At 34.7% G+C, this 23903-nt stretch overlaps 1 protein-coding gene across 3 annotated transcripts in view; it reads left to right on the top strand.

Annotated features, from left to right (window-relative positions):
• Positions 1-23903, top strand: part of SEMA3A (semaphorin 3A) — a 342073-nt gene that overhangs the window by 283946 nt on the left and 34224 nt on the right. For all 3 annotated transcript variants that reach the window (XM_082760949.1, XM_082760950.1, XM_082760951.1), the window contains 4 exons: positions 18634-18776; positions 20016-20130; positions 20229-20298; positions 21411-21555. In XM_082760949.1, the coding sequence (XP_082617075.1) occupies positions 18634-18776; positions 20016-20130; positions 20229-20298; positions 21411-21555 (473 nt within the window). The remainder of the gene's footprint in view (positions 1-18633; positions 18777-20015; positions 20131-20228; positions 20299-21410; positions 21556-23903) is intronic.

Below are 23903 nucleotides of genomic sequence, written 5' to 3'. Positions count from 1 at the left end.
TTTCCATGGCGTAATTTTTAAAGCGGGGTAGTAGCTTTGCTTAGTCCCCTGAGGTTATTGTCCTTGGTAATCTTTACTTTACAGTTACATAAACAGCTGAGAATTATAGAAGCTGAGCGACTGTTCAATAAAAAAAAAAAAAGAAATGCCCTCTTAAATTTCACAGGCTCAAAGGCAGGAAACAAGGACTTGATACTCTCCTGGAATTTATACAGAACTTTAGCCATCACTGTGTGTTGTTTCCATTTATGGCAGTTTGTAGGATGTCCCAACACTGGAAACATGCACACATAATTTTGATTGTATATTCATTGCAGAATGGAGAAATGTATGGCAAGAGGACAAGATTTCAAGTTGTTGATATGATTTTTCCTCTCTAATAACAATGTATAAAAATGTGTCAAATTGTTTAGAAATTACAGAATTAACAGAAAATTATGGAAAGTAACAGAAATTACAGAAATTAACATATGTTCTCTTCCAACTACTTTAGTCAAGGCTTAGATGTGTTCATTTATTGCATCCTTGATCTATATTTTTTCTTTGGTCAGCCACACCAAACCCTTTTCCCATCCCTATATATCCACTGACACCTCTCTCTTCTGTGACACTCCCTAAATGTCTTCCTAGTTTCTCACTTTCCAACCCACACATTGCCAATCCAGACTAGTATCCCCAGATATCCTAGTATATGGGGGTTATTTCATAAAGTGTATTTGAGATATTCTAGGAGGAAAGAGGTGATGGATGCTATGAACACAATAAATCTCCAGCAAGAAAAGAACTATTCAGATAAAGGACATTTGAAAAATCTGGGTATGAATTGGATATGAATAAATTTAGTTTACAAATCAGTAGTCAGCGAGGCAGCCTAGTAGATTTGAAGAGGAACTTTTGATAACATTTTATGTGCTCTCAGATAGTGTGCTTGCCTGACATCACAAGGGACTGGAGCAAATAGACTGTCTCCCCCAGGACTGCGTTCACACAAGTTTACATGGGAATATTTAGTCAATCTTACCAGTGAAAACAGTGAGGTTTGTTTTTCAAGGATCTCTTGCATTTAAAGTATGCATTTCTATCTCTGAACCAAATTAGCCAGCTGATATCTCCTATCACACAGGCTGCAGCATGGAACCAAGTCTTGCACTTTCCCACCACTGCTTATACAGGCATGAAAAATTCTGACCCTTGTAGGAGCAAAACATGTCCATATAAGCAAGTGTCATTTCTCACTTAATTTACCCTCCCACTCTCATTCCCATTAGCTTCATTGCTAAGAATAGTAGTAAATAATTTCACAGTGATAAATTCCATGTGTGACAAATGCTAATGTCACCTAACACAGTGCTAGGAAGTACTCAGAAACTATGGTGACAGTGGCATAATAATGGTTTTTTTTTGTTTGTTTGTTTTGTTTTGTTTTGTTTTGTTTCTTAAGTCTGTAGATCTAAATCTGAGAGTCTGGATAAGAATTTTAAGTTGCTTTTCTCTTTTCTCATTGCAATCTAACAAGTCATTTCTCTATACTTTTTTAATACCCCTCATTCTTTTTCTCTTGGAAGAAACTTAGAATTTCTGGAAGCAGAAAATTTCACTTCTTTCTTACTGTTATTACTTGATGTTTATCCTGCCACTAACCTGTAATGGTTACAACACAGGTATATTTGATCAGAAGATACTAAGGTAGTTAAACCTGGTGACTCATTCTGTCTGATAGCTGATACATTTTTCTTTATACAAAGAGAAACCTTTGAGTTGGAAACCAGAGGCCAAATAGCAGTTACAGAATTGGCAGTTGCTTTATAGTTCTTCTGGATTTGAGTAAAATCATGAAGGTCATGATTTTTACCCACCACTTCATGGGTGGGTAAAAACAACAAGAAAAATGATTGGATCCCAACAAATTACCTAAATAAATTATTTTAATTCCTTCTAACAAATAGACCTTTTTTACTTCTTTTTCCATTCTTTCTTTCTCTGTCTCTTTTTTTTTATTATTTTTTTCCTTCCTTCTTGTCTTTCTTTTGTTATGGTCATGTCTGGATCATTGTTGTCATTAAATTTAAGTGCTGTGGATAAGATTGTGTTGTACTTAGGTATGAAAAATTGGCAGACATATAGAAAAGATTGTTTTTAAGGCTAGAGTGGAAAAAGAAGATAGGAAAAAAATAATAATAAAATAAAAATAATAATAAAAATAAACATAAAAATAGAAAGCAGAAGAGGACGTTCCTCTGTACTGACCATAAATTTTGAGAACTTTCTGACATTCCAGAGAATGTGACCTGGGGCAAAGAGACTTGCATCAATAAGCGTACTAGTCTAAGTTACAGTCACAATATGCTTGGGGAAGTTAGGGCACACATTAATTAGTCCAGTAACACCTGATATAGGATATATATATATTACATGGTTGACTGTGGTCTCATTTATGGGTTTTAGCTTGGTCAGCCTTATTATCCACACCAAAAAAAAAAAAAAGTAGCTGGGAGTGTAGATTAGAAACCATGCTTTGTTGTAACTCGGACTGTGACTCACCCTTTTTATAGAGCATATACGATCAAAATAATGAGCGAGCTCAGAGTTCAGTGCTTTGTGTATGGTTTCCAGAGGAGACCAGATAAGCTTTTCTGCTGTGCATAGAACAGTTTTAGGAAAGAAGCTTATAGCTCTCAAACAAGCACTCTGGGATATGACCCCAGTCTCAAAAAGATCACTGCACAGTTTCTTTCTAAACAGACTAGGAAATGATTGCCAGCTTTGGGGTCTGTGCTTACTCGTTGTACATTGAATTGATATATTGGTGATGTGTCTTAGACTGGATTTTATTTCTATTTCTATTTATTTCTATTTCTATTATTTTCTATTTCTATTTTATTATTATTTATTTTTATCTTTATGTTAGTCGTGAATCAGGTCAACAACCCAGTAACTCCTGATGTAAGGGTGAGACCTGGGAGTATAGCTCTTTCCTTCACCCATGCTCTGACTTTTCTGAAGATGAAATTGGACAAATGAGACAGAACAAGCTCTGGCAAATCCTAGATGTGGATAAATCAGTATACCTAGTATACCAAGCAAATTGGGTGTCCTGCTTGGGTGGTCAGAATCAAGTTTTAATGAGCCAGGTGAGTTGCTTGTTATATACACAGAAGGACAAACTTCATCTTCCACCTCCAGCTATAGATGTGTAAAAACAGGAGTCACAATCTCATCCTACATGTCTCCCACTATGTACTCTCTTGTTTATTTATTTATTTATTTATTTTACAAGGAAGGATTGATTATTTGTATGCATTAGTTTCAAAGAATAACTTGTACAGTTGTCAATGGACAACTTTGTAAATAAATGGTCTGTTTATGTAAGGAAGGTGACAAACTAAATAACTGATGCAGTAGTAGCTGCATCAATAATTTCTGCTAGAAAGCTTTCTGTACTACTTTTAGTGAATATATGATTAAAAGAATTATATCTGTCTAAACATATGAGTATAAATATAAACACTACTTACATTCATCAGTTCATAGTTAGGAATTATTCAATAGTTATTGAAAATTCTTGCCCTGGAGATGAATTTCAAGAAGAAGAAAAAAGATAATTTGTCTCTGTGAAGGCTCATCATTGCTCTGATGCTTGGAAAACAGTAACTTTTAGGTACCAAATACTGCCTTCTTTCCTGTTAACTAAAGTAACTAGCCAGTATTAAAAAAAAAAAAAAAAAGAAGAAAAAAAAGAAAAGAAAAGAAAAGTTAAGCAGAGATCTGGTTGTAGGGAATCACACAACAGAATACTAATTGATTTAAACAAAGTGGGAAAGAGTCTGTTACAGCCCCCTTCATTGAGATATGACATACATCTGATTTTTTTTTTTTTTTTTTTTTGGGGGGGGGGATGTTCTTGTGCTTTTTTATTTCCTTCAGCTCTAGCCATCATTTTAATGAGTGTTGACCTTGTCAATACCAATTTCCTCTTCCCAGGCCACCACGTTCAGAGTTTGGTGGGCATTCAATAGAGATTTACTGTTGACTGGGTAATTTGAGTTCACGTGTGTGGTGAAAAATTAGTGAGGAGAATTACCCAGAAAAGTGGATGCCATGACAATGCATGTCACCATGGTGTGACCAGCTCTGCTGACATAGGTTTAAAAAGCTCTCCCCCTGTGAAAATGGGGCCTGTTTGCAAATTAATTAGTTTCTGGCAGCAGCTTGATTGTTGACCCAAAGTTTGTAGAGTGGAAAAACAATCAGATTAGTGTGTTCAATATAAAGGCCCAGTGCAGCACTCAAATGCAGTTTGCCAAACTGTTGAAACCGTGAATAGAGTGAAACAAATTCTTTTTTGAGAAGCCAAGGCAAAGGTTAAGTGTGATGTGACTAGAGCATGCTGGCTGAGAGGGAGGGGAGAGGGGGTGGGTAGAATTAGAGGTTTCAGCCATACAAAAATGAAGAGTGTTAAGCAAGTTCCATTGAATTTAATGAAATTCACAGCTTCAGACGCAGTGTTTGGCAATGTTTTAGTCTGTGGTAAAAGGAGAAATAAGATGGCTTTGTTTTGAGAAGTTTCCTTTATACAGTCTTGTCGGACTTCGGAGATTGAGACTCTAAAGACTATTAGAGACACTTCCTGAGCCTCCATGCTGTTTCTAAGCACCTGCAGACTTTTAGGTTTGTACCAGTTCCTCCCCCTCCCTGCCACACACAAACTCTCTTTATCTCTAATAATTCAACTCAAGGCTTCCATTCATCACCTCCTGTGTTTGGGCAGGTTTCTTTTAACTAGTGCTGGTGCTGCACCTCATGGGCAAGTGTATTAGAAATCAACTCTTGTGAATAGGTAGACTAATTAAAACTTGTTATTCAGGTATGGAGACAAAAGTTAGACACAAAAAAAAAAAAAACTACAGGTCAGATCTTTAGATGATTCTAGGTTAGAATATCTTCACTGCAGCCAACATATATCTACTGATTCCTACTCACTGCAGTTCTTGTCTCATGCCACTAATAATATGTTGTCTTTCTTCAATGTCTGTTTTTTGTATAAATCTGCTTTTCAACATCCATTTATGGCATTTGCTGTTATTTATACCCTTACAATATTTCCTGTACATCGTTGCAAAAATATATATTTTTATTATTATTTTCCGTGTATGTCAAATAGAAAGAATGGAAATGCAAAATGGAAACAAATATGGAGAAGACTGTACTCATGGACTACTCACATAGTTTTTTCTTCACCCAATATCTTGGCTGTGTTGGCCTGGATCAGGATACGTGATAGAACTTGGCCAATGGGAGGACAGAGCAGATGAGCTGAAAAGCACCAACCAACCCATCAAGTAGATGAGATGCTCAGTACACTTAGCAGAGCAAATAATGTGAGGATACAGCATCTTAGCTGGTTCCAACCTCTTTCACCCATTCCATAAAATTACAACTGTTAGTTTGCAATTTATGTAGACTTTGTGATTTGTTCTTGGTAATGGGCTGAACCTAACTCCCTTTACACTAACATTCCTGAACCGTGAATTGCTTGTCCCAAAAGGTACTCAGTGTTGCTTGCAATTAACACAACTGATTGCTCAAAGCCAGCACCTGATGTGGCATGTAGCCAGCTGGAAACATAATTGGCTCTTTAGATGGGCAAACATCCACTTCAGAGTGGAGTTTCTGATGAAGGAATTATTAGTTCAAAGTAAGCCAGGTATTTGAATACCTGGTCTATACATTAAACCCTCAGCTAACATTAGACACAGCTGAATTATGTTGCAGACTCAAAGCCTCCCTTTCTCTCTGTCTCCACAACTTCCCCTCCTCTTTGTTCATGAAATCGTGTAAATTCCAGTCTGAATGCTTGTAAGGCTAAGTAATTGCTTTTGTTCTTTGGGTTATTTAATTACAAATCTCAGTAGATGACAGGTTCTCTGCACTAAAGGAAGACATCACATTTGCACAGTTACAGAATCCCAACACAAATGTGTGTGGCAAATCAGTGACTGCAGATTTATTCATGTCCTCTGGGACCTGCACTGCCTTTTCAGCTTAGCATGCAATATGATTTAAATTACAGCTTGTGCAGAGCTGTGCCTTGGGATTACACTCCATGTTTCCAACTGTTTATAGTTCAGTGAGCTTTAACCTCTGTGATTCTGAAAATTAAATAATGTCACGGCTGATATCAAACTGATGGCTGGTACTAGATGGTAAGTACTGTCGTGTATTAAAGGCCTATTTTTACAACAAAGTGGAAACATCAATGTATACAAAAATGATAACACATTCAGGTAATTCATGAGAATATGCATTCAGGAGTCACACTAGCAAAGAATGGCAAAAACAATATTAAGGTCCATTCTCAAGGATATATTTCTACTTATTCTGTATTTAACAGAGTTATGGCTATTGACTATTAGAGTAGGACTGGATCTAAAACAATACTTTGTGATTAGGCAGACAGAGAATGCAAGATCAAGAAATGTAGCTAGAGGATCTGTTGTAATTAAATTTACATTTGTAAATGCATTGCAGACTTTATAGTTTCATTATTTATGAAACACTATGATATATCAAATCTTATATCTTGAAGACCTGTTTGTGCTGTACCTGTAAGACATCCTTATATTTCTATAACCTTTCAATAGAAGAAAAAAAACACCTAGTTACAAAGTGTATATTTAAATTTAACATGTATTTTCTCAGAAGATGTTATAATCTTTTTATTAATTAATTTATTTACCCCCCCCCCCAACATTTTAATTGATAAAAAAGATTTTAGTGATTTTTTTCTTTATTTATTTCTGCAAACCTGGTGTGTCCTGGATAGTCCTCCAGCCACTTCACTGGGTTCCTCCTCAGGTTCCACCAGGCAATACCTGTAAAACAAAAGGGTAAAACAGATGTCACTATGAGTATAATCTAGCCTTTAGAGCCTTATTTATGACAATGGTGTAAGGAAGAGAGAAAATGAAGGGAGAAGGACAAAAGGGAGAGACAAATGGATATCTGTTTTTCATTTGTAAAGGTAACATGTTTAACCAAATAACAAATAAAATAAACAAAGTAACCCCAAGTACCTTACTTACAGAATCAGAGTTCTCAGATATGATGAACAGATCACCAAAAAAAAAAAAAAAAAAAAAAAAAAAAGAAAAAAAAGCTTGACAAATGGATCCTCATTTGATGCCTTTAAGTATTTTTATTTTTTTTTGTCAGAGCACTCCATCCTGCATACCCCATTTTGCTGTAGTGCCAAAGTGCATTTTTCCTACCGATCTGTAGAGAGTAATAAATTACTTACTTTAGGTGTTAATGCCTAGCTTTTAGGTTTCAAAGTGGTGTCAAAAGTATCACATCCCTTGCTCTTCCATTGGATTCCATTGCCTTATATTGAAGTATCCTTGTTGGATAAATGTTAGATTTGATTTTCTAATAATCATGTAAGACAGGTGGTTTTACATGCTACACAGTAAAAAAGGAAAGAAAAGAAAAAAACTTTTATGGTAATGTTTAAAAACCATCAAGGTTCACATGTATTCACATGTATCCAATAGAAGCAATGTATTCACTTAGAAGCAATGAATACCTCATACAATGTGGTAATGAACAGATAAAAGACTACACTATTGAAATATGATAACAATGGTTTTAAGAATCTCAAAAATTATCTGGAAATTTCAGTATCCTAAAGCTTTCTGAGTAAGCCACCAAAACTGAACTGCAAGCTAATATACCTTTCTGAGCTCTTTTTTTCTCAATTGCATGATCCATATCACTGGTGGCTACAGACAGAATGTTTCACATGTTAAGGAGGTGAGATGTTCTGTAGTGTTCTCAGAGAAAATTAACCATTTTTAAAGTAAATGTAAATTCCAAATTTTGGGGACCAACAATTCCTGTATGGCATCCAACAGAATCTGATATTCCTGGTCTCTTTAGGGCATCCACAAGCATACTAAGTAAATGAAGGAAAAAATAATTCCCTTTCTGATTTGCCTTTTAAAAAGATAGGCTGCCCTGTATTTTTATCATATTCATAGGTTATAGAAAATATTATTCTTAACATAATATTTAATGTATAAATTTATTTTCCTGTTGGTAAGTTTGCAAAGTTTTCTGTTCAGATAAGTTCATCACATTTTGTAGGAAGATTTTATTAGATGAGTTGGTATAAGAAGAAACTGGACAACCTTTCAGGGACCAAGCTCTTTTTCAGGTCAGTATTAATGAAAACAGAAGAAAAGTTATTTTAAAGACTGGATTATGTATTTCGTCCATTCATTCCACACATGAAATATTTGCAAACCTCCAGTGCTAACACATTAACTGTGAATATTGTCATACATGTATATCTGACAATTGGTGTTTATTGATTCTTTTACTGCTATTTGAGAAAATACAAATTCTCTGATAAACAGTAAAAATGTTCCACTGAATGTTTCTGGATTAAACTAGGTCCTCTATGGACAAAAAACATTTGTGCAGAGGGAAGTGCTCTTGCATAGAAGAATTGTAGATACAATTCAGACTTCTCAAACTCTTTTTTAAACTGTCAGTTTAAACTTTTTTTTTTTTTTTTTTTTTTTTTTTAATTGTCAGTTCCTTGCAAGCAGGAAGGAAGCATAAAGACATGAGAATAAGATCTTAAGTTTTGTGGTGTATACAATAGAAAATATTAAGTTTTTAAAGAATGGGAATTTGAACAGCAGACAAAGTTTTGCAGAAGTCAAGTAAATGTCTCTTTTATTCATTTTATGCACTGACATAAGATGTACAGAAGTACAAAGAAACAAATAATGATATCATTTTATCAATACATAATGAAGGAAACCAAGGGAACTGCCTTCAGTCAAAATCATGAATCTTGATTTCTAATGTACTTTCTGTGACTTGTACAATAAGATAGAAGAAATGTACAGAAACATCTGATAGACAAGCTCTAAAACTAGCATGGAACTATGCAAGCAAGTTTTAAAACCAATGACTTATAGTATTCAATACAAACATGTAAATGTACATAAAGAAAGCCATGTTTTCACCTTAGAAAAAAATTAGATATACCATATATGACTGAAAAAAATAGGAGGTCTATAGCCTGCCTTGTTCAGAATTACCAGTATGCTTTAAGTGATTCCTTGATATTGAACTGGCAGTGATTTTTGGCCAGTGATTTCTTGATATTGCAGTGGCAGGCCCAGTAAACAAAACTGTCACTATTGGATCTGATAATTCCCAAACCAGACACACACACACACACACAAATACACACACAAACAGAAACAGTTATTCCTTGTATTTTATATTTCCTGATCTCTATGATAGTATATCACTGTGAACACTGTCAGTCAGAGAGCACAGCTCTATTCAGTCACCCATCTCACCATTCTGTTTTCTTCCATTTTTCTGAAGGAGCTTCCACGAAAGACAGAAAAAGCTTCATAGGAGGGAAAGGTACAAAACATTCATATGAGATATTTTACATGGATTAGTGAGTCATAAGTTTTTTCCCCAACATAAGCTTTTTCCCCAACTGTACAGATGGGTTTTCATTATTATTATTATTCAGTTCTGCTCCATATTTGACATATTTTTCAGCTTTACTTTTTGTAGTTGTTGCTGTTTCCCAGACTTCTGCTGGTAGAAACCATTCCTTACATTACAATTCACATCTATTTATTATGATTTAAAACATATATATATATTCAGACTGCATTTCAGAAATATTTGGTATAATTACTGTGATTTTTAAGAAGAAAAAATTTCTTGATGTAACATTGTATCAGCTTCAACATTTTATTTATTTTTTTAAGGTAGTGAAGGAAGAATTTGTAGCACACATGAATAATAATAACAATAAAAAACAGGGGTTGTTTTTACGAAATAAATGTACATACCAATCAAATAGAGTTTGAAGAGAACAAATTTCTCACAGAGTTGTGCAAGAGGTAACACTTTGCTATCTCAAACAACTCCAAGGTTTTCATCACACCTGTGCTATGAAATATTTTCTATTTTTTTGTCTGGTTTATTTGCTTCTGTTTTTAATTCTTTTCATGAGCAGAACTAAGTTTCACATCATCAGTAAATTAGTAAATTATTTCAGTTGGGTACTAATGTTGTTAATTCCTTAAAATGACTGACACTAAATTAATTTGGAATCACTTATTTTGCTCACATGAGTACTGAAAGAGGTTGTCATAACTGATGTTATCAAGTTGAATACCTAAGTTTGTGCTGAGGGGTTTTGTTTCCGCTTGCAGACACTTTACAGCATTTTATGTTGCTGTGCTACACTGACAAATCACTTAAAAACAGTCATTCACCCAGTCTTTCTTTTAATCTTTGCTGCCATCCTTCATTAATCTTATGTTAATGGATTTTGTGTCAAGTTACTTTATATACTAGCTGTAAAAGTTAATTATAACAACAAAACCTTTTTCATACTTTGACAAAATGACCTTAGTTTTGTGGCCTAATCTAAAGGATTTAACAAAGAAATCAAATTGCAGGAGATTGGATAAGGTAGGAAGTGGCTACATGACCATGCTCTGCTGGATCTCTGCTTGGGAACTGGCTGAGGCTGAGGATCATTTCCCGATGACTGATCATCCCTCACTGAAAAAGGAGTTGATGGCAAAGTCCTGTACAGTTTTTGACATGATGTCTGGGAGGAGATTGCTTTTACAGCTACATGACCCCTTCCACACACTTCAAATTGAACCTGGCAGTACAAAATTTGGTTGGTTTTGTCCTACTTTGAAAATAGATTATGTCTGACACAAAGGCCATATTTATTCACAATGGGGGCAGGAAAAAAATAATAATAATAAAAAAAAAAAAAGTAATACATGTGTGGATGAATGGTCCTGATGGAGACAAGGTTGAGCACTTCATGGAACTGACAGAGATATTTTAAGAGTTTAAATCTCAGGAGACATATGGAGGCTGAAGACATACTTGTCAAGCAAGTGTTGTTCAGGTTGGGGGTTCAAGCTTTTGCCAATTGTGCTGCTGATGGCTGTCCCATTTTCCCGTCAGTGAAATATGTTCACCTTGTTAATCCCCAGCCATTCCTCACATCACACCAGGGACTTGTCTCCTGCAGTATGCTGTGCCAGCAGCTGGGCTGAAGGTGCTGCTGAAGCATGTTCTTTCTGCCTTTGGGACACTTTCTTGTAACCTCTAATTTCCAAGCTATGAGATCAAGACTTAATTTCATCAAGACTTAATCACGTATCTCCCAGTATACAGGAAGACCTGGGAAAATCACATGAGTGGAGAGGAGCAGATTTGAGTTTTGGGTCATTTAAGATAAACTGCTTGGGAATCTCCAAGGACTTGTGCTCCATCTGCAGAGGTCCTCCTCAGAGTTTACAAGAGACAGGCCCATAACATGGCTCTGATTGCCAAAACTGTGTGGGAATCAGAGGCACCTTCTGCCTTCATTGTTTCCATGCTCCACTTTCTCCTGTAATATAGCACTTTTTAACACAAAGACTGCAGTCTTTAGTTTTTGTCACTAAGCCAGAGCTCTGAAGATGGAGGTAACACAGTTAAGGCACAAGCTTTCCACTGTTTTAATTTCCAAGCATCAACGTCAAGAAACTTCAGATAAACGATCGACAGGAAAGAAACAGGCTCTTAGCTGGAACTCTCAGCAGCTCTTTCTGCAGAGAGGTTAGGAAATACAGAAAAGCAAGATAAAAGTATTCCTACATGGAGATAAAATGCTGCTGGCCTTCCTTTCTGATCTGTGAAGGACAGTCGTTTTCTCAGCTGCCCAATTATTTTCTTTAAGGGACAGCTATGTCAGTTTAAAATTAACCGTGTTGATAGATATACAACACCTCAAAACATAGTCAGCAATGGGAAAGAGGTGTTAATTTTGGTTGCTGTTCTGTAAAGAGATAATAATCACCTCTTAAATTAAGCACGGTGGGTAGATCATAAACATTGTTTTGTGAGAAATCTAATTTATGTTGAGAATTAAGCTATAATTTTACTGAACTTTTGCATTCCCTTTTCTTCACCATATAATTAGCCATTCCAGGGGAAAAAAAAAAAAAATGTTGTTGTCTTTTTAGAATAAAGATTTCAGAAACTGATAATTGCATCAGAGATCAACATTTTCTTCTTTCTCCTTCCTGGTGTAAACTAGTGTTCCTCACAAGAAATATCCATACTGAATTATGTCTCTGTAGCAGAAGGGGTATCAGGGTAGTGGCAGTGCCTGGAGATAAAAGACTTGGCTGGTACTCAGGGGCTCGTTTACACAACTTAGAGGTGCTAAATACCGTAAATTAAAGTTATGCTCTCCTTGAAGTCACTTGACACCATAGCGGCTGTGACACTCGCAGCCAAAGCACAGAGAAGCCTCAAGGACTAGATTCCCGGTGCCGTGTAGAAAACTGTATCGCCAAGATGTGGAGGGATTTACATGAATAAAAGCGTCGTGTATCTTTTTATTTGCTATTCTGAAGAGTTCATGCATTGAAATGATGGAAGAATTATATGTTAATATTATTTTAATACCTTTTATTTAATACCTTTAATACCTTTTATCTGTAACAATACGTAATCTTTTTCTGTCAGAATAAAATTCACACGGATTTCCACTGAAACAGAACAGTCAAACTGTGAAAAGGAGATTTCTCTTTCAATTCTGCAAAGGGTTATGAATCAATAATAACAATAATAACAATAATAATAATAATAATAAAGACTATTAAGGCAATTAAAATTGCAAGAAACCTTAGCTAAACTTTTCATTTATTAGCCCATTTGATAATCTATGTCAGCAAAATTAGTTCCACTAGTCTCTCTCTATATATACATATATATATATATATAAAGAAGAAGGATATGATTTCTAAGAAGGACGACGTCAGAAACTATCATAGCTAACAGTATAAGAAAATCATGGTTGCTCAGAATCAATCTGGCTTGACTGAAAGACAAAAGTATCACTTTGTAAATGTAGGCAAACTTTAAAACTCTTTCTGTTGAGAATTTCCATTGCAACATCAATGAATCACCACAGTCCTTCTTACATTGTGATAGCTGCTAAGATCTCAGCCATGGTTGGTCTGCGTGCCAATCTGATGCCAGTAGTGTTGTTGAAGAGCTTCATTCTAAACAGTGACTCTATGAGACCTCTGTTGTGTTTGCCCAAGTCATTTCTTGCAAAAGATACATGAAAGTGGAAGAATTAAAATGAGAAGACTTTAGAATAAGACTATTAAAAGCTTTGGTGTTTTGTAAACTACAGTTGAGTGACTAAAACTGCAAAACAACTTAGTTTTCTCATCAACATATATTAAAAGCTTTGTCCTCTGGTGACCTTACCAAATGGCTCTGCTAAGCATATTTATGACCAATGCTATAAGTCCTCCTCTCTGTGAGTAGTGGAGCTTGCTACTCAAGATCAGATTTTCTGAGGACAGTACTTGCTTCTCTGACTTTCCTGGGTCTCAGAGGAGAGGCACTGTACATATTTATGAAGTACCGCATAGCTGTCTATGTCTGTTTTTGATAAATTTTTAATTTCAAATTCCCTAGTTCTGTTCTTCTCCTCAGGACCTTAGTCACCCTCCAGTAATTTTCATTACATTATAGCAATTTTAGTTTTACTGTGCATAAAATTTCCCTTGTTTCTTGCTGTGAACTAGTAAATTAGTCATTTTGACTACTACTATATAATAATAGGGGCATCCAGTTCAAACTCTTTACAAAACATTTCCTGAGAGGATTGCCCTTTTGCTCCTGTCGAATGATCAAGAGATGACCCTAGCTTCTGTTCCATCAGCTAGTTCAATTTTGACAGCTAAAAGTAATTTTTGTGCTTCAAGTTTATATATCTTAATTTAAATAATAGAATTCTGTTAGAAATCCAATTTCTGTTTTTTATTGTTTCTTGCTATTTTTGACTGTGTGTGTGCATGCATGGTTCTTGCCACTAAAGAGTAACGTTTGTAAAAGAATAAATGCACATCGATTTTTCTTGGCTTTTTCTGAAGTCAAAGTGCTGAGACAAGCAAAACATGTTTCCATTACTTAACTAAGCAAACAATGGCATATAAATCATAGAGGCAGCTGGACCAAGGTGTCGTTTTCATAAAGAGCCAGATTTCTCATGAAGGACAGTTTAATGGGCTGCTGCCAATGAAATGTCTGCAAAAGTGGTAATTGCAAAAGGACACAGAAAAAGTGGCGCTAGAAAGGTGTCATGTAGGAGCTGAGAAATAGCCTCGCAGTCAGGACAATTGGAAAAAGGAGACTGAAAAAGGTGTGTGCTTTAATAATTTGCTTCTTGATGCTGATTGCTTTAAATCAAAATCTAAGTTTTTATTTTTAGCTTGTTCACATTGGCTGCAAGATCAGAGAAGTGTTTTTAGCTATAATTTTATTTTGCTCATGTTTATTCTGTGGCTTTGTTTCTCCTTTGATCATGCTTAAACATGTTTCAAACATGTTTGTTTGATGTATGCTATTTTTTAAAGGACTCTTCCACATTGTATGGTTATGTGTTGTTTTAAAGCAATGAATCATTGCAAATTATTTGCTGTCAAATTATTTCTTAAATCCAGTTTCAGAAAACATGCTTTCTGGATGTCTAGCCAATAGAAGAATCATTTTAAGCTAGAACGTGTTGAATTATTGCAGTGGTTTTTCTGAGTGCTTCACTGATTGAAGACAGTTCTAGGGTCTCAGAATACCCTATAATTCACATACAGAAATTTGAAGTCATCTTATCTATCCACAACACCTGCAGTGCACCAGCATTTACAATTGTCACCAGTGGTTTTGGATCAAAGTTTCACTTTCCGTTCAATAAAACTTGCTTGAAGTTCATTCCAGCACTTCTTATGTGGCTGTGTTAAATATGTGAAATAGGTCAACCCTGACTGAATTATTTTAAACTTCCCATGGGGAGCCTCGATACTGAACCTGTTTAATTTTGCAGGGTAAGGCCAAGCAGTCTCAATACTTGAACATACACATTCATGGATAACATTCTTTCTTCTGCTGCATGGGTGAGCAATTAGGAGAGTCAAGGACAAGACCCTCATCTGTGGACAATATCTCCCTTCCCTTCCTCATAGAGCAATACAAACATGCTACACAGTCCATGGAGAGTGCTATGTTGCATGACTGCTGGCCATCTGGCTGATTGATTCATCATGGCCCTAAACAGTTAGTTGTAAGCACAGTCTGAAAATCCAGAGCATTATGCCAGCGTGCATCAAACTTCAGATCAAATAGCACCTCAGTTAATGAAACAATAAAGAACACACTACAGATGACTAGTTTATACCATCCCACACTTTATAGGCTGTATAGCCTACTGAATTATCAAACACATTTCTCTTCTTCTCTCTGAACATGCGCACACAACCATAATATAAAATTGCTTGTATGATCATTATATTCTTTCTGAACAGAAATTAATTGTGTCTATATGCAACAGAACACGTATAGCCTTTTTTTTTTTTTTTTCCTTCATTTGTTTCATTACATAGACACACAAAATGTTATATGGATGGAAGAGGGGGAAAAAAGTAACAGCAACGAGGGATGTATAACATGAAGGACCACTCTTTTATTGACTAAAACATATTGATTTAACCAGGTGGCAAAATAAACTGAGGTTTGCTCAGTAAGAAACACAAGTGTTAATCAGCAGAAGCTGTTCCATGATGTACAACAGATATGTTCTAATACAAGGCTGTATGAGCATTCTATTTTGGGGGATGTAATTAGGATTACTAATCACTAATTGTAATTCTGAATTCTTCCCAGATGAGCACTGCTAAGAAATATGTAAAAAGCATATTCACGTGCTCTAGCTATGGCCTTAGTTATATTCGACTTATTCAGGCCCCTCTCATCTGCTACCACTCTGCTAGTTATCTGAAATACATATTTTTAATCTCCAACTATTTTGTGTAATTCTTTTATCAGTTCTGCTCAAATACTAGGCTTTTGTACTGTTCTAGGTTCACTTGCAAAATTAAGGGACAGAAAGAAAAGAATAATAATATGCTAACCTGGGGCAAGTTTATATAACCTTTACTATATCAGCAATATTACTGACTTGAATGGGTCTCCCCATGGGCTCATCACAAGCCAGTGTAAAGTTAGAATTTTGATGTCTGACAATATAGTGATTTATGTTAGAATTTGATATCTTGTGATTTACAAAACCCATTGTACTGAAGACAAATCATTCAGCCATTTGGGAATGTATTTAGATTTTGGTTGAATGTTTTTTTTACCCCTTTCATTAAGACCTTAAGATTGTATAAACAACCTTATGTGTTCAGACCAGTTCTTCAGATCAAGTAGCCCAGACCAGTGTCTGGGTGTCTGTTTTCTCTGATGAATCCTTCCTCAGGTTGCCATTTGGTGATAGATCATATAAAAATAACATACATTAACTTTGTGATAATATGATCTAGATATTATTTATCTAGGGCCTCATGTCAATGTAACTTTAAGGCTAGCTTGAGTTCCTGTTTTAGAGATGGAGAGCTTAAGCTCTTTAAAGATTTCTAATGTTTTTGTTTGTCTAAAAAGATTTATTTTAATAGAGAATAGGTAATAGACACAGTTCCACTGAGATCTTTTCTGTGGTCTTTGTTGTTCAACATGTTCCTAAAAAAAAAAAAAAAAAAAAAAAAGAAAAATGGGTTGAGCAGCTAGATGAGAAAGTTTTCATACAATACTACATTATTCAACACAGTGAGACAAAGAAATACTGTGATGAATTACAAAAGGATCTTATGCAACTGGGTAGCTAAGCAATCAAATGACAAATTAAATTATTCCTGATGAATGATATAGTGAAACAACATGGGGAAAGACACGAGGAAAATAGGCCTATCTTCACATATAAAATGATGGACTGTGGACTGAGCATTACCAATCAAGAGTGAGATTCTGGGGTTATGGCACATAAAGTTCTACTAAATTTTAGCTTTCTGCTTAGAAACAGTCGAGTCTGCATTAAATGTTAGGATTTAATAGAAAAGAACCGGTAATTCAACAAAGAACATTGTATAAGAGCATCTCTATAAGAGCACAATTCACCCACAACTGCAGGAATTTCAAATGTAGGAAAATGAAGTAAGTAAGAATCATCTTCAAACCACAAAATCAGAATTAGCTTTTAGTTTATTAGATTATATACTTAGTGACAAATTGAAAAAGGACACTGTGAATTAATTCTGAAGAGATACCTGGATGGAAAATTTTTAAGAGTTAATAAACACATTAGACAAGCAGCCAAGCAGGGAATCAGATATGCTGAAAATAGCTGGAGGCAGGGAAATTATTCAGTGGAAGTATTATTTGGCCTTTGAAAGTATTATTTGGACCTACCATATTCTTAATTTGTCCCAGATAATTTCTTTTGGTTGATGCTGGAGTCTGTATATTGATCTAAGTAAACCTTGGTGTAAGTCAGTATGGCCATTTCTATATAATATATAAAAACATAAGCATAAAAATACAATGCAGTGTGTGTTCATGTAATAGACACATTTAAGCATATACATGCATATATATAAATATATCAAAAAGGTTGCTTACAAACACTGTTGTTCTTAATAAGGCAATGGGTTTCACAGGACAGCTAGTGCAAACTGGCAAAACAAATTACAATTCATTATTTCCATGACTATATGGCAATAAACATACACTGAAAAGATGTTAATACATGACACTGAAATAGCTTATAATTTCACATAGGAACAGGACTCTTTGAGCAGTTAAATATAGTTCACAGTTAATTATCCCAGCAGGATGTAAAATGGCTATAAAACAGATTGGTAAATCTGTTGGATATGCCTTCTTTTTCCAAATATAGTGAAAGATACCAGCTGAAGTATCTCTGTAAAATAGTGATGAGACAGATTCACCACTGACATAAATTTACATTTATGATTTTACAAACTTTTATCCCAAAACTTCTTACTGCCATGTGTTTTTTTTTTAATAGCTAATAAGTGTGTTTGCACCTTAAACATTTTCATTCTTCGTCAGCAAATAACATCATCAATCTAATTGTCAAGAAAAAAAAAAAGTTTTCTAAAAAAAAAATCTTTAAAAAATAACAATACAATATTTTAAGAACTCGAGTAGATTAGTAGATACTTTTTTTTTTTTTTTTTTTTTTTTTTTTACAATAGGACACTCTTTTCTTGTTATAAAATGCTTTCTTTATATATTCTTCTTTATTATGATTGTCTCATTATTTATCTTATTTTATGAAAGACTTACAGAAATATTATTGATCAAAAGTCAAAGCATCCAAACAAAAAAACAAAAATGTCAATAATATCTACATTGAATTAGGAAGCCATTTCCATTCATTTATGAGATTCCATGAATATTTAGTTGCTCCAGTGATAAGGTTAAGGTCAGTCCATTAAATATCTACAGTAAACGTTTATATGTATTAGAGATAAAAAGAATATAAATGTCACATTATAGGTAATGACATACCTAATTTGGATATACTTCTTACTTGATGCAGAGATTGATTCTGGGGAAGCAAAGTCACATTTATTTGACGTAAGGAAGGTAAGTGATTTTATTCATGGTATAGTAACACATACAATGATATTGTCTTCTCAGATCCTAGATTCATTAGTGCTCACCTGATACCAGAAAGTGATAATCCAGAAGATGACAAAATCTATTTCTTCTTCCGTGAAAATGCAATTGATGGAGAGCACACTGGAAAAGCCACTCATGCCAGAATAGGGCAGATCTGTAAGGTAAAATGATGTCTTCTTTGTGTGAGATTGAATGTACTAGCAGGACACCGGCAATTTTGGAAACTGCATTTTCATGCCTGTAAACTATTCAGTGTTAGCCCTGGCATTGTAGTGAAGCAGAGTGATAGTTATTGGATACAGGCAAAGATATAATATTTATTTCCTTTCCATTTGGGGAAGCTTAACTATGACTTTATGTTTAAAAAATCTTAGGCATCTTCTGATGCTTAGAATGTTTCTGCAGAAGAAACCTTTTACAGGAAATGTGATACTTCCAGGTAGGCCAAAAACATTTGAAAAATTTATTTTTAAAGAATGTTAATACTTTTCCATTTCCACATTAGTGAAAATCCTTAAAACAGAGGCAAAGGAAGATTCAACAAAATAACTGTTTAATTTAGCTGTAGAAATGGGCAACTATCCAGAAGACTGTTAATGATTGCAGATTGAATCATCCACCCACACTGATAAATGTCCAAATATTTTCTGACAGACTTAAAAAAACCCTACAAATTAAATTATATTCATAAATGTTGTAACTTTGGCATGTAGGATGTTTACATTAAAATTCTATGTTAATCCATACACGTAATAGTGATATGGTTTAGTGGAGGACTTGTTAGTGTTAGGTCAGAGGTTGGACTCGATGATCTTGAGGTCTCTTCCAACCTAGACAATTCTGTGATTCTTTGATAATTTTAGTTTATCCCTCAAATCCAGAAATGGCTGCTTGAAAACCAGTTACTTTGTAAGTATGAGTTCCTTGGTGTAACTCTACTCAGACATTATGCATCAATGCAACTGTGTTGGCATTTCCACCTACTTTGTTCACATGCAATTAGTATATCCACTTTGTTGCTACACAGCTAAAAATAATGAACCCTGTAGGCCTTAGCAAGCCATGTCAGCCTGGGAGCTCTGGGGTAAAATATTCTGCTTGTCTGTCTTTTTTTCAGCTTTATATATATAATATATATAGGGAGTTTATTGTTATTATTATTCTCTAAATGTTGTGAACTATAAAGTGATACTGTGAACTATGTGGTGATCCTGTGTAAAATAAAATTAATTCAGAATTGATGTCTGGCATCATAATTATGTTTTTATATGTAGAAGTTGAATTATTTTTTCTGTTTTCTATAAGTAACACCCTGTGATTATTTAACATATTTTCTCTGCACTCTGTTGATCCTTCAAAGACTGTTACTAGGTATTAATGCAAAATACTTCTATTATTAGAATGACTTTGGTGGACACAGGAGTCTTGTTAACAAATGGACGACTTTCCTCAAAGCACGTTTGATTTGTTCTGTGCCAGGACCCAATGGCATTGACACACACTTTGATGAACTACGTAAGTGACAGAGTGGCTTTGAATATAACAGCATTTTCTGGTATTATCCATACAGAATGTTACTTATTTTCTTCTTCTGTCTCTTGTTATTGTTACAGAGGATGTGTTCCTAATGAACTCAAAAGACCCTAAAAATCCAATAGTCTATGGAGTGTTTACAACTTCCAGGTACAGAATGTATCATTTTACTTACATGGAAGCTTGGGTGGTTGCTTGTTTTAAAGAGGTCTCTTAGTTAAAAATGTTTTTAAGAAACACAAATTTTTCTTAACCTTTGAACTGAGAAGTCAGCAGCAGAAAGAAGTAATTAATTAGGTTTCTTTTCTTTCGGGCAATGTATATCATCACTCTGAAGCAAGTAATCACAAAGATTATTGGTTTCTCATGTTGTTCTTGCTGTTGAATTGCATTTTAATAGTGGAGATAAGAATTTGTAGTCCTTTCTACACAGACCTGGAAAAGTAACATAAGCACCAGTATTGTTTGTTTTTGGGAAGGGTAACAGAAAATCCACAATATTAGAACTTTGCTACTCAATGAAGTATTACTTAAAAAGGTTGCTGAAATCTGAAAGTTTTAAAAATCTTTCAAAAGTTCTGTTATTGAATCACATGTAACTGTGACTTGAATGTTTTGGTTTTATGGTGTTTTCATCAGAAACAAAATTATACTTGTAGCTTTGGCCTGAGGAAGGTTTGCAATACTAGGTACACAGAGCATTGCCACATTTATCTATAAAGGATGAAAGATTCCGTCTGTAGACAGACAAAATGTTGCTAGTGATAACCAGGCATAGAAAAGGAAGAATTATAAGTGCTTGCTGTTGTCTCCTGTTAAGAAATTTCAAGGTAAGAAGCAACACGGAAGTTTGCATGTGTGCTACCCAAACTGTTGTCTGTAGGTCAACAAAATTACAAAAGAGACTGCTAAAAAGTAAATTAAAATAGAAAAATGTAAAGAGTAGGAAAGAACTCAACAATCTTCAACAAGCCCTGGTGAAGTTTACTCAGACCAGTGCTTTGGACTTGTGGGGACAATATGTTTTTAATAGTGGAATAGTAGCCGTTTGCTTAGCACAATGTCTGAGAGATCATATCAGTTATACTGAACTTTCACAAGAGGTGAGTTAGGATTGTTCCGAGAACATGTCAGAGTTTTGATAATCAACACATGTAATAAATTAGAAAGCAACAAGCTGTTATTCCCATAGCTCACCCACCTGATTAAACCGACTGATAATTTAAAGAACCTGATTTGACTTCTTCTCCCCTTATTTTCAGTAATATCTTCAAGGGGTCAGCAGTATGTATGTACAGCATGACAGATGTGAGGAGGGTATTTCTTGGTCCCTATGCACACCGAGATGGCCCAAACTATCAGTGGGTTCCCTACCAAGGGCGAGTGCCATACCCACGGCCAGGAACTGTAAGTACCCTAAGAAATCTAGTAATCTAAAAGAGAAAACCATGGAAAATATTTTCGCACATTATATGGTCCTTGAGCTGAGATCCAAAACAAAAACTGAAAAAGATGACCCAGACTGAGTGTCAGAAGGGAAAGTTTCTCCAGGTCCAAAATTTACTGATTTTCTTGTAAAATATGAAGTCAGTATATCTGTGATCTAATTTAATTTGGACTTTTATTTTGGCATTCTTGTCAACATAACAATGCTTTGCTGCAGGATGCAATGCTATGGCTGCAGGAATTTGCTGAAAGTCAAATGTGTAATAAATTACTCTGCATTATTGTCTCCTTGGAATTTGCATTTGTTCCAAATACTGGCAGAACCATTCTTGGTGAGAATGAACAGAAGACAGAGCATCTGCCTGACTGTTAAGAAACACTGAATTGTTTGCAACATTCAGTCTAGTACAGTAAGACATATTTCTGCAATGAATGTTAGAGTAACAATAACTGATTTCTTCTGTCATTTCTTTTTAATCTGTGCCTCTACCTGTTTCCGTTTCTAGTTTAAAATATTGGTGTATATGAGACACACATATCTACAACTGCAAACTGATATCATCACATTCTAGAAGTATTTAACTGCCTCAAAGTTGCCACTAGTCTAAGAAGATAGGGAATTTATGAGAAAAGCATTTATTGTATACATCAGGATAGCTCCTTAGCTGGTGTAAATCAGCTTGATCCATTTATATCCTGGAATATCATTACTGAATATAAAGCATCCATACACATGCAAACATAAATAGAAACATAAATAATGTATCTGTTTGTAATATTTCTTAAAAGCGTTCTTAAATATAAGGCAGGAAACAAACCAGGAATAGTTTTGATCCTTTCTCTTTTTTAAACCATCTGATTTTCTGTTATGTTTTAAAAATGTTATTTCAAATCTGTTTTTTTTAACTGATTTCCAGCAGGTAGACAGTCTATATGCTTAGCCTAACAAAAGTGACCTCCTATGTAAAAGAAAACAGTGGTACCCTGACAGCCATAAGCCATATTTCCCAGCTTCTACTTCCTCTGCTAAAGGAATTCCTAATTCTTTCCAGAGTTAAAAGACAGAACAAGGGAGGTTTTATTTCTTTCTTGATGCTAAACTTTTTTTTTTTTTTTTTTTTTTTTAAATTACAGTGATTAAAGCTGATATGTCATCATGATTTTTTGCTTTTTTTTTTTTTTTGTCAAAGTAGGTAAATATAGATAAGTGATATATATTTTTCTGACTGCCTTTTCAGAATGCATTGTACACTTACAATTTCACTGTAATATATATATACTAAGATTCACCAAGAGCATGCAAAGACATCGGGATTTCCTTGTAAATTACTTTCTTATATAAGGATGAATGTGTTCCCAAATTCTACATAACCCTTCAGTTGCGTCATGTAGTGCAAGAAGCTATGCCAGTGAAAATTAAGTTAATAAGAGTGGCTGAGACCATCAGTTTCTCCACTGCCAATGACTCTAATCATTGTGTCTACCACTTTGAAAAAATTTTTATTCTTGTATTCACAAAACTCATTCTCTTGTATTAGTATGATAAAAGTGAATTTAAAAATGAGAGACATCTCTGACCACAACGGAGATTTTATTTTTCTAAAGTGATAAAATTGAATTTACTTTCAATGATGTGTTGAGAATAGAGAAGAATAATTTTTTTGAAGTTCCTTTAGATGTCAGACTTGTAGCTGCCTTTTCCCTAAAGGGAAAGAGAAGGAGAAAAACAAAAACAAAAACAAAACACACTGAACTTACAGTGATTCAGTTCCAGCTCTCACTGAACAGTGCTGAATTATCTGAGGAATTTCATAGGTGAGGTGCCAATGAACTTCCCAAGCATCTGGTGACTTGCCCAGTCGGAGTAAAGAAAAGGAAAATTAAAGGTTCTTTTGAAAAGCTGGAAAACTGTGTAAACAATTCTACATCAGCTTTATATTTAACAAATAAGTTGCCAGGATTTTTCCTTTAAACTCTACAGAATTTTATTTATTTACTTAACCTTTTAGCATTATTTGGAAGAGAAGGGAGGATTTTTATATATACCAAATTTGAATCATGAATTCATACTGATTTTATATGAATTCAGATACAAAGCCTTAGTCTTGATTTTGTCTCCTTTATGCTGCCAAGACTCTACTTTCAGCTGTGTCCAAAGGCCTTTTTTTTCCTACCAAAATGTAGTTTTTGTTTTAGTCTGTTGGATTCCCTGGTAGTCCAGTTAAGGTATAGCCTAGTCAACTTTTATTGACTTATCAAAATTCTTAGCATAGCATATTGAAAATCAACAACTGGATGAAGATACTAAA

This window comes from Aythya marila (assembly GCF_965140915.1).
Source record: "Aythya marila genome assembly, chromosome: 1".
Taxonomy (NCBI): Eukaryota; Metazoa; Chordata; class Aves; order Anseriformes; family Anatidae; genus Aythya; species Aythya marila.
This window is presented reverse-complemented; position numbering and strand designations above follow the sequence as displayed.